Below are 12,178 nucleotides of genomic sequence, written 5' to 3' on the forward strand. Positions count from 1 at the left end.
TTATGTCAACGTACGATTCTCCGACCAAACCTGAGGCTTTGCGTCTTATCCAATTAAAATCGAGATGCTGCTCCAACCTTCATCGTGCCCCCTTTGATTGGATATCCAAAACACGGTCTATTTCCACGTGACTTTAGTAACGTTGCATATTTGCATCGTGTTTTGAGTTATGGCTACCAACAGATGTATCATGCATTTTTATAACATGACATGAGTGTTAAAATAGGGCATAGGCCTTTGTCTAGTCACTGACATTATTATTTTTTTTTTTTTTAATTACTCCTTTAAATAAATTAATCAAATGTCTATGATATCATAGGCTACATATACGTCTAGCGCACGAAAATGTAGCCTATAGCGAGGTGTCCTGTAACTTCAGCCTGCATTTGCCTTCGGAATAACCATGTGATAGGGTTAGCCCAGAGGGCCCTCTTTGTCTTGTGCAGTTCATCCAGTTGTACTTGCTGTGTCAGATAGTCCCCATTGTTATGAAAAGGCTATTCTGAGGGCTGACTGTGAACGTTTAACTTGGATCATGACTCACGAGTTTGGCTCTCAGTTGGTATCCGAGGGGGGTCGGTGGGAAAGGGGAATGCAAGAGCAAGAGCTGCCTGTAAAGCCTATAGGATGTTAATATATTTTCTGTTGCTCCAATAAATAACCCAATTAAGCAAATATGGATTTAACTCCATTTAACACACAAATAAGCATGTTTAGTAGCCTGGAGAGGTACGGATAACTAGGCTATATATTTAGAAAAGGAGGAGGTCTGAGAATGGTATGAGTGAATGAAACCCACCCTCTCAGTCCTACAGTACAAGGCTCCCTCTGTAATTATACCGCCCCTACGCTATCTCAGCACGAATAGAACCCCCACCCACCCACATAAGTATCAAAACTGCAGTTCATATGCAAGAAATGCAACATGTTATACAAGGAAAACTGCATTACACTACACTGCATTTTACTACACAAATGCAATATTTTGGACACAGAAATCCACTGCAGTATAACTGTCCCATAACTCCCATAACCATTTTTTTGGTAGTATGTTGGTCTGAATTTTTATGAGTTTGACAAAGTAGGAATCACAGATTGGGTGTGATTAAAAAGTGTTTGTATATAATAGAATGGCAGGGACTGATTTCATCCACCATACACACATTTGGTTCAACACAATGACAGTGCACACAATTTTGTACATACACACACACACACACACACAAACTGGCATACACATACGTACATAAACACATCGGACACACACACACACACACACACAGAGACACACATACTGGTACTAAAAATCACACTGACACACACACAAACACACACTCACACATACGCACATGCATAGATGTGTGTAGTATCATAATAAATACTTGTGCAATGCAAATACAGATGTACATTTGGGTGTCATCTTTGTTTGTCATTGTAAACCTGTCTTTAGTTCTTATGTGACCTTGTAGAGAATATGAGGATGAGTGTGGTTTTAGAACATATATTTTTGTACAAACATTTGAACATTTTGTGAAATATACATATGCATACATAAGCAGAGTTTCAACAATTATTGAGCAACCAAGGGGGAGAGCATGTCAGACTTGTGGTTTACAAGGAATTGCAGGAGTAGGGGATGGGGAGAAGTTAAGAAGTGATTTTCTTCAGATACATGCAGCACTGTACGGCAGTCATATTATGTTCCTCTATGAGGTACACCAAGCGACTCTCCCACAAATCCCAAGATAAGCTTTCTCCGTATAACCAACCTCCATGGAGTTCTCACTCACCACTACCCTCCTTTTCCAAAGAAAATTTTACAGCATCACAATGGTAGAAGCAGAAGCACCTTTAGCCTTTTCCCTTACATCATGATTGGCTATTATAAACAATATAGTCACATTTCACACTGGCTATCCCTGGACTGCCCTTTTAGGCTGTTTACAATACCTGCCTGTGTAATTAGTTACACAAGTTTCTCTGCTGACCTTTGCCAGTCTTGATTTTTATTAGGCCAAATACGGCCTGAATGATGAAAAATACGGTGAGATCTCCCCCTAGTGGCAGTATTTAGCAATTTACTGTATCAAAGTGTTCCGTACCATTATGTCTTTCCATTACCCGTTTTCCAATGCTGAATTCTATTCTGTATTACTTGGAATAAGGAGTTGCCTGATTATTTCTGCTGATGATTAATTAAACTTTACATAATGCAAACAATGGTTGAACAATACTGTGTATAGCAGTGTTGTTATCATCAATCCAGTGCAGGTCTGCATTTACTTTTGCACCAGGCAGGTTAAGATAATGAATTAATTTCCATTCCATGTTTGTTTCTCCAAAGAGAATGCATGTTTACAGGTGCAAAGAAGTAGTGAAACATAATCTTCCAAAAATATGGACAGAAAACCTTTCTTGGACTAACATGTGTGGGAGTTCTGGTCCACTGGAGGTATGATGCACTGTATGGCCTGTGTCTCAGTCACTGCACTTGCCTTTCAAAACTACTGAGCTGGATGATGACTTCAGGAAACCACTGGGGAAGTCACTTTTCACAATAAGTAGTACTGTGAAACGGTAACACACACCACAGTCTAATCTCTGAAGTCTGAAGAGGACTAGAAGCTCAAGAGGATAAACCACAAGGTAAGAAAACCTCAAATCAATCTGTTGCTGGTTGGAGTCCTTATTGCCAAAACATTAGATGACCTTAAGTTTCAATATATGAAGTTGAATCAATAGTATATTTGTGACATCATACTGATAGTAAGGATATTTGGTTGTCTGAAAGATGCTTTCTGTATGCTAGAGCTAGACTTAACATGACACAAAGGAAGATTTAATGTTGACCAGTAATGACAACAAATCTGGTGAATTCGACTGAGGAAATACTATTTTTTTGAATATTTAGGAGCCATTCTAAGGCACACATCCAACTTCTGGACCTGGTGGCTGTGTGATAGACAAGATATGATCGTAAACAAGAACATGTTGATCTGTATTCTGAAAATAATGAAATAAACCAAACTTGATGAGAATAAATTATTTTGTAAAATCATAAATAGCAACACATTGAGCAAAGCCTTTGAGTAATGCCAGAAAGGGGAAACTGTGGGATTTATGGACATCTTGTGCCTCTTGCGCTCTTCCGCAGTTCGGCCCCATTGCCCCCTCACCTCTCTAATCTCACTATGATTTCAGCATCGGCTTGCCTCATGAATTATTTGCCCTGTCCAATCGCGTCTCATTTTACGCTGCCATTATGCCCGGATTCTCTGCTCTCTCACCTACCATCCTTTCCCTTTTGTCTTCCTCTAATGGACCCACCACACCCCCCTTCTTGCCTTTCTTTTGACCCCATCTCTCCTTCCCCTTCAGTGTATCCCTTCAAGTCCGCTCAATGTTTTTTTGTTCTTGCTCTTCGTGTTTGTCATCCTTTTCTTCTTCACTTTTCTCTCCGTATACTCTTCATTCCTTTTCTGGCCCTCGTCGTTAATCTGAAATGTATTTGATGCGGCTTTCCTTTCATCATAATTATTTTCCTAATTACTTCCAGCTTTGACACAGCGCTTTCTTTCGCGTTCTTGGACTCCCCTATCAGCTCGCCCTACCTGTTGACCCCTCTCATCTGCCCCGGCAGGATGCTTCCTCTCCGGGCTGTGCCGGGTCAGTTTAGCCCGGAGGTCCGCGAGCCGGGGCTGCGCGCGTGGAGGGTGGAGAAGATGAAGGCCATGCCTCTTGAGTCGGAGCGGCTGGGGGTGTTCTTCAACGGGGACGCCTACCTGGTGCTGAGCAACCGCGGAGAGGAGGGAGCGGACCTGCACATGTGGATGGGTGTGTAGGGTTCGTTCTGAGACAGAGAAACCGAGAGAGAGAGAGAGAGAGAAAGAGTGTGTGTCCTAGTGGAGGCTTTGGTTGGAAACAGACTGACTGGATTAGACAGGATTATAAAGCAGAATTGAAATTTGGGGGGATTTGTTGGAGTGAGATTAGGCCAAAATCAGATTAAGGCAGTTGCCATACACATTGATAGTTTTTATGAATGATTTTTTGTTGTGCATTTTTTTACATTTCGAAAATGGTAAGTCAACTGAGTCAAGAGGGCCAGTGTTTTTCCCGAGTTTAATGGCTTTGTTTCAATTTGTGTGTGAGAGAGAGAGTGCCAGAGAGAGAGGACAAGAGATTACAGCATTTACAGCACTGCTGGGAAATAACCTCATTGAATATGATGGCTATAAGGTTGATTTGTAAGGTCTTGAAGTGGAGATAGAGGGTGAAAGGGATTGAGGATTAGAAGTTCTTTCTTTTTCTCAACATTCTAGTCCAGTATTGGATTTTGGATTTCGACCTCTCCAATATGGCAACTGCAAATACCACTTGTATAACACAGCAGCTGTTCCCCTCCTCAGTTGCCATATAGAAGAGGTCAAAATCTGCTAACTGTTTTCTTGTCAGCAACAGTCTGTAACAGTCTCACTATGCCAGTTGACACAGTGTTTACACTCGCCAAGTGTGAACGGTTCATGTGAAGAACACAAAGACAGACACGGATGTACAGAAGGAGATCCCTGGCTTCTTAGTTACAATATGTAGATAATCATAACTTTATGTCCTTATCCCACCACCACTAACAGGTGGGGTGTGTGTGTGTGTGCGTGTGCGTGTATGCGTGAGACTGAAACAAACCCTGACAATGTGTCACCATGATACAAGTTTATTAGCTTGCCAGCGAGTTCAGAGAGTTCAAGAAAGGCTCCAACCAACCATATCCTAACTGCAACCCAACCTTGCCCTTTCAGGAGAGAAGTCCTCACGGGATGAGCAGGGGGCGTGTGCCATGCTGGCCATCCAGCTGGACCACTTCCTGGGCGGACACCCAGTCCAGCACCGGCAGGTCCAGGGCTACGAGACACTCGAGTTCATGAGCCTCTTCCCCAACGGAGTCAGCTACAAGGTGAGCTACGCTGACCAAGATAGACTTTATTCTTTGTGTCCTTATCTGCAGGGGCACATGGATTACATGAGGCCCCAAGGAGAGTAGTAGGCAACCAGCCCTCCACCATGAAGGTGGAAACTAATTGAGCAATGGTGGCAAGCAACCACATGGCCGATCTCACACCGACAGTTTGCCTACTGACGATTAAAGTTCTCCAGGAAACAAATTGTTACCCAATATGAAAGAGAACAACACCAGAACCAGAACAACAATACTCAGGAACAAAGCCCAGCCTCATTGCTCCAAAGGTTGCCCTCTGTATCATCAGCTTAAGAGGGACATAGCCTTTGTATAGATATGCGAACATATATCCCATGATTAGGCATAATCATGTCATCATAACTGTGTCATGTTACTGTGTTAGGTCATGCTCTAGGCATGAGGGTGACAAATGCTCATACACTGTCACAACACCAGACATTCAGAATACTGTCAAGGCCGTTACCAATAGTGATCACATGACTCTGTTCTGCAAACCAACTCTCAAAATAACTCACACTCAAATAACTCAAAATAATCAGATTTACCATCTGCACTCAATTTATTGAAGTCTTACATTACATTTACAGATCTTATGTCCTATGACAAGTGTCAAGTAAAATGATACACAGTGAATCCTTTTGATGTATCTGCTTGTGTTCTATTCTGTTTGAAGGAGGGTGGTGTGGAGTCTGGGTTTAGGAGGGCCCAGAGGGCTTCTGGTCTGGTCCACCGTCTCTACCAGGTCAAAGGGAAGCGCAATGTCCGAGCCAAGGAGGTTGAGCTGAGCTGGAAGAGTTTCAACAAAGGGGACTGCTTTGTCTTAGATCTGGGGGAGGTGTGTGTGCATGTATGTGTGTGTGTGTGTGTGTGTGTGTGTGTGTGTGTGTGTGCGTGTGTGTGTGTGTGTGTGTGTGTGTGTGTGTGTGTGTTGAGGCACATGAAAAGGTTTGAATGGGCGAATCTTGGGTGTGAATGGGCGTAATGGGGGTGTGGAGACTCATTGATAGCTGGGGAGATAAGGCTTTGAAAAAGTGTATGATTATGTAATGTATTCATCATGCACCTGTGTGTGTGTGTGTGTGTGTGTGTCTTTGTGCACTTGTTCAGACCATTGTATCATGGAGCGGATCAAAGGCAAACATGTTTGAGCGTCAGAAGGTACGGGAAATCGCTGCACTCATACGTGACACGGAGAGAAACAGCAAAGCCCAAATCATCTATGTCAGAGAGGGAGAGGAGCCACTGGAAATGGTTGAGGTCAGAGGTCAACACCAGCAAAAATAAACAGGATAATATTATTGACAGAGTCACATTACTGACAGACATGTAACTGATACTGACACATTACTGACACAGACACAGACACAGACGCTGACACTGACACTGATCAATAACTCAAACACATTACTAACACAGACAAATGACCAACACAGATGTTAGTGACACTAACATGTTACAGACACAGATACATTGACACTAAGGTTACTAGAGCATGTAGGCAAGACAATGGACTTCTTCAATTACAGGTTCTTGGACCTATTCCACATTTGGGAGAGAGTACACCAGAGGATGACACCCAGACAGACGTGTTGAACTCAGCCACTTTGTACAAGGTGGGGGGACTCAAATAGCACTGTTGTACTTTCTGCCTCATGATTGAGCGTCTCTAAACTTGTCAGTCATCCTCCAGTCACCTTGGAACCTCTCTCTCTCTATCTCTATCTCTCTCTTCCTTTCTTTTTCTTTCTTTCTCTCTCTCTCTCTTTCTCTCTCTCTCTCTCTGTCTCGCTTTTTCTCTCTCTCTCTCTCCCTCCACAGGTGTCTGATGCCACAGGATCCATGGCACTGACCATGTTGTCTGACAAAAGCCCTTTTAGTCAAGAGCTGCTAGAAAGAGACGACTGCTTCATACTGGACAATGGCTACAACGGCAAAATATATGTCTGGAAAGGTGTGTGCAGGGATGGGCAAAAATCCATCAAAATGTATTTTAAAATAAGATATCAAATACCCTAATTTTAAGTGTATCAAAATAAACTACTAAATACAGTAGCCACACCATGTATCAAAATAAAATACTGTAATTGAGAGTAAGTACAGTACTACTCTTTAAAAGGAGCATGAATCACTTTGCAAACATTCCATATCTGTCTATTTTATCTATTCCTTCATCAGTACACTGACTCGATTAAGTGGACAGTGTTTGAGAGCAATAGCTTTACTCTGGCATGCCATAAATCTGCAAATGGTCAACAGATCAACTATGCTGACCTGCCTGTTACATCTTATAGCCTAAATACTGAATCGGAGATGTACTCAAAAAGTCACAACCTAACTTGTCAAGTGGCACAAACTAACGACCGAACCTGAGAGATACAGAATGTTTGATTAAAGGAGAAATCTGAGTTTTCACATAGCTCTATGGTGAGATCTATGTGAAAAAATGGAGAGCAATGTGAAAAACCAATATCGAGTTGTTAAAGTCGATAAAGTTCTCAAGAAAAAGCTGATGGTTTTGTGGTAAAGTTCTCAAGAAACTTGAGGTTGGTGCGAGAGAGGAAATGTACAGTACAGTGTGTGTGAGCAACCTGCATGATCTTGCAGTGGAGCATCTTCCTGAATCTCAATACTCTGACCACAAGAAGTCAGCACCAGTCAGAGGCTGCATTAACTGTTTTGCACTTTTATGATGTGATTGTGAAGTATTGGTTTTACCCAAAAATATTTGGCAGTATTGTTAAACTACAAAAATACACACCTATGAAGTATTTTGATACAAAATACGAAGGCATTTTCTTCCACAAAATACATATTTTAAATACATTTATCATAAATACTGCTCATCTGGGTGTGTGTGTGTGTGTCTGTGTCTGTGTGTGTGAAGATCAAGTATGCTTTGCAGTGAGTTTACTTTTGGTGGCTAATGAAATGATTGACTGACCAGCAGGGCATGGAGCCAACTCTGAGGAGAAGATGATGTCTCTGAAAATAGCTGACCAATTTATCCAGCGGATGAGCTATCCCTTGGAAACACAGGTAGGACACAGGTATTTTATATCACTGTTAACTCAGAAAGTAAAAGTAAAACCACATCATGGCATGTGACTCGAACCACAGATTTTTAGAAAGTCAAACCACAGATTGAAGTTTTGTGCTGACAGTAGCACAGGGCTTAAAGTTCTCAGGCTCGGTGACAGCATTTAGGCGTGGACCTGGCCGTTTATGATTTGAAAATAGATAACTTCAGACACAGAAATGTTCCTTGCTTTTAAGCCCTGGTAGCAGTCTCCTGTTAAGACTGCGAGCATTTCAGTAACAGGTACAACAATCACATACAATCCAAACTTAAAAAGGTTGCATGCTGATTCAAAAATGTTAAACTTAAAGTATAAAGTTATGGAATAAACCTCTAACCATCTAACTCCCATGTGATTTAAAAATGTAAGTGCTCTGTAAAACAAAATGAAATCACATGGGAGCTATATGGTGTGCGGTTCATTCCATGCCTTGAGACATTTCAGTAACAGCCTCCTCTGTATAGAGTGTACATCTGAACAATGTAAGTTAGTGCCCATATTAAGCTTATGTAGTAATTAGTAATTATGTAAATACTACATACATAATGGAAGAGTCCAGGGTATTCACTGTTTGGGACTACTTCAAGAATCTCCATATAGTGCTGCTGTTCACTGGGTGCTTGACTAGTATCACTATCTCGGAGTAATCATTCTGTGTTGTTTTTTATGTCTTTTAATTATTACTTTTTAAACACTTTTAAACTATTGCCCTTTTATACTTTTATGTACCTTTACCTTTGTGTTTTATGTTTTCTTTTATTCTTTACTTTTTAAACTATTCTTTGACTTTTGTCCTTCTATGCTTTTATTTGCTATTTCTGTTTGCTGCGTTTATGTAAAGCACATTGAATGACCTCTGCGTATGAAATGCGCTGTATAAATAAACGTGACTTGACTTGACTTGACTGTGTCCCGCATTCTCCAGTTCTCTCGAAAGTCCTTTTTTACGAACTTCTAGTTAAGCGCTTTTGAGTTACGCACATGGGAGTATTTCCCCCATGAGAGCAAGAACCATGTATAATTTCCCAAGAAAATCTCAGACTGCTAAGTGCTGACTAACACCTGTTTTTTTCCTTTCTTGTAGGTGGAAATTCTCCCTCAGGGCCGCGAATCAATCCTCTTTAAGCAATTTTTCAAAAACTGGAGTTAAAAAAAACTGGAGTGACATACATACACTGAACTGGAGGGACACAAAATGGAAACTGGAGTGACAAAAAAACAGATCGATAGTCTACTCTAAACTATAGATCTATCAGTGCTAATAGTCTAAACTATAGATCTATCAGTCCCAATAGTCTACTCTAAACTATAGATCTATCAGTGCTAATAGACTATGATAGGCACCACTTTTGTCTATTATTATCTAATCAAAGCCAATAGTTCACAGTTTGTATATTGATGTGTCTCCAACATCTCTGGGGCTTCCTCATGTATTTACTGATGTACAATTAGAAAAATGTTGATAAAACACTGTGGTTGTACTAAAGTATAAGAAATCCATTTACTTCTTCTTGGTTGAGAAACAAGATAAACAGCCTTGGATCCTGATCCCATCATCACCAACAGAATCAATCACCACCATCTTTCTAAACAATACTTTAGCTAAAGCTAGAAAAACATAATAAAGAATACAAAAGGGAAAATGTCAGAAGTACATTTTCTTAAAGCAGATCATTGATCCTTGGTAAGTAGGCTATCATGTTTTACTGCATATCCTGACTTAAGGCCCAAATGTTGGCACCGACTACTGTAGATAGCAACTTTAGACAGAGGGCAGGCTTATTGACCATAAACAGCCTTCCCGTAATTCACTAGAATGACCACGGTGCCAGCGATGCTAAGGTCACAGTTTTAGTTTCCACAGAATTGAAAAAAAAAAGTTTTTACTGATGCTGACACTGAGTCAGTTCTCCATAAGTATAAGTATATACAGTACCCTCCAGAATTATTGGCACCTCTGCTAAAGTTGACTAAAAACCGGTATAAAACATAATCTGTTGGTGATTTGTTGTAATCTCACAATGAAAATGTTTTATTTCATATTTAATTTATTTTGAGAAAAAGGAAAATCTCATAAAGAAAGAAATATTTTTAACAAAAACACATTGCTCACAATTATTGGCACCCCTGCTTGTAATACCTTCTTAAGCCTCCCTTTGCCAATAAAACAGCTTGTAATATTCTCCAATGACACCCCATAAAGTTAGATAATACAAAGCAAGGGATTTAAGACCGTCGGCTTTACAAAATCTCCCTAGATCGTCCAGATTCCTAGGTCCACACTTTCTCTCCTCTTTGACTCACTCCACTGTTTTCCTATGGAGTTTAGATCAGGGGACAGAGATGGCAATGTCTGAAGTATGATTTTGTGTTCAGCAAACAATATTTGTTTTGATCTGGACGTTTGTTTTGGTTCATTGACCTGATGAATGATCCAATTAAGACCAACTTTCAGTGTCTTGACAGAGATTGACAGATTTCCTTTGAAAATGTTCAGGTTTTTCTTGGTGTTCATGATACCATGCATCTTAATTAGATTCCCAAGGCCTTTGGGAATAAAAACAGCCCCACAATAGCACAGCCCCTCCACCATAATTCTCATTAGGCATGGGGTTCTTTTCAGTATAGCCATTCTTCTATGTACGCCAAAAACACCAAAGTGTTTCTAGCCAAAGAGCGCAATTTTCATTTCATCTGACAATAGACCACACTTCCAGACAAAGTCACTGTACCATTCAGTAACGGCTCATACACACAGTTGTGTTCCGTCAACGCATGCCAGTGGGTGTTTCCGACGGTAGCTATGCAAATGACTTGAAGTATAGACCTTTTCAACAAGAAAAACAAAAACAATGCTTGAACGTTCTATTTTGTTCCCAATCTACTTCCGTTTCATTGAGATAACATATAGGCTGGTGACAATGGCCCCACATTTTTGAGATACCCCTACCGGCGGTAGAACTAAATGCAACAATGTTTTTCCTTATCTCTAAGGTCTCCCATATATGAAATGGATTCTTAGCTAAAAAGTATTTTACTGCTAAGATTGTTAAATTAACAGATATTGTTATACACCCCAAAACCAAAAAAGGACTAAAATATAGCCTGGCATATAAACTAGTGCAGATCAATCACACAAGCTCTGAGAGCTTTGAAACATGGCATGTTTATAGTCAGGAAGTTGCTTTACCTACTAGAAAAGACTGATGTATGGAATAAATAGAGACATGTAAACATACACCTAAAATAAGCGGACATGTAAAAAATGAATATCTATGCAGAATGTTTTCATTTACTTTGTAACTGCTTTACCAGGGATTGTCATAGAAACACATATGATGGCGATATGGGAAAGGTGGGGTTGTACTGAATCTAACAATACCAAATATGTAAATATAGTATGACAAGTTAGGGTGTTCTGTCACTCAATGTATGAGGTGTCCAAAATGAAAGAAAACAGAACACTAGCAAAATACAGTCTCAAGTCCAAATCACATTATCAGTGGTTAGAAGAATGTTGATAAATTCATTGTTACTGCAAGGCAAGTGCTGATCTATATTTACATTTAATAATGATACATTTCATATGAAACACAGATCCAATTGAATCAGGTTAACACTGGAATGGAACACCTTTATTAAAATATTTACATTCACTTGAATTTTGTTTTGGTCAAGTCATTACTGAATAATGGAAAATAATATTGTTAGCTTTTGTCTGTCCAGACCAGCAGTGGACAGTAGAGCCTACACTGCTTACTTCACCCCTAAGTAGCTAAACAGTTAGTTGTAGAAACTACTTTCCCTAGCTAAGAAAGTACTTAGCGCTCTCACTAATGTTGCATGTGTAATTCAACTTGATTTGCATTTCAATGAAAATTCTGAAATTTTTCCTTTTCACTAGTCTCTTGAATTATAAGGCCTTTTCATACAGAGATTACGCTAAATTTGCGGGAAGAGGAGACGTCCTTTTGCCGAAACGTGTGTCTGAAAATGAGGTGAAAATTTGCCGGCCTGCTCATCTGTTCACACGATGAGGCATTTTGGGGAGCCAGGAGGCAGGATCAGCTAGCAAATTAAAATGTGACGTGCAATAGGGGGCATGTAGAGTGATAGTCGTAGG

General features: G+C 40.3%; 1 protein-coding gene across 4 annotated transcripts; it reads left to right on the forward strand.

Annotated features, from left to right (window-relative positions):
* The first annotated feature begins 74 nt into the window (after positions 1-74).
* On the forward strand, positions 75-9,541 carry LOC121709190 (macrophage-capping protein-like). Of its 4 annotated transcripts, XR_006031861.1 has the most exons (10): positions 75-2,646; positions 3,641-3,834; positions 4,800-4,954; positions 5,652-5,813; positions 6,086-6,235; positions 6,505-6,591; positions 6,797-6,929; positions 7,923-8,014; positions 9,140-9,302; positions 9,333-9,541. XR_006031861.1 is itself a non-coding variant. In XM_042092369.1 (9 exons), the coding sequence occupies exons 2-9, from the start codon at positions 3,642-3,644 to the stop codon at positions 9,203-9,205; spliced, it is 1,038 nt and encodes a 345-aa protein (XP_041948303.1). In that variant the 5' UTR covers positions 75-2,646; position 3,641; the 3' UTR covers positions 9,206-9,541. The 4 variants fall into 4 exon arrangements, 3 of the variants coding, with proteins under 3 accessions (XP_041948303.1, XP_041948304.1, XP_041948306.1); XM_042092369.1 differs by having other exon boundaries at positions 9,140-9,541; XM_042092370.1 differs by having other exon boundaries at positions 7,926-8,014; positions 9,140-9,541.
* Positions 9,542-12,178: the final 2,637 nt, after the last annotated feature.

Source organism: Alosa sapidissima, chromosome 5 (genome assembly GCF_018492685.1).
Source record: "Alosa sapidissima isolate fAloSap1 chromosome 5, fAloSap1.pri, whole genome shotgun sequence".
NCBI classification, from domain to species: Eukaryota; Metazoa; Chordata; class Actinopteri; order Clupeiformes; family Clupeidae; genus Alosa; species Alosa sapidissima.

Excerpts from the sequence above, each read along its gene's own strand:
- LOC121709190 (XM_042092369.1), top strand. The coding sequence starts at position 3,642 with ATGCTTCCTCTCCGGGCTGTGCCGGGTCAGTTTAGCCCGGAGGTCCGC. Across the intron at positions 3,835-4,799 it reads GGACCTGCACATGTGGATGG|GAGAGAAGTCCTCACGGGAT; the intron begins GTGTGTAGGGTT and ends TTGCCCTTTCAG. Across the intron at positions 6,592-6,796 it reads ACTCAGCCACTTTGTACAAG|GTGTCTGATGCCACAGGATC; the intron begins GTGGGGGGACTC and ends CTCCCTCCACAG.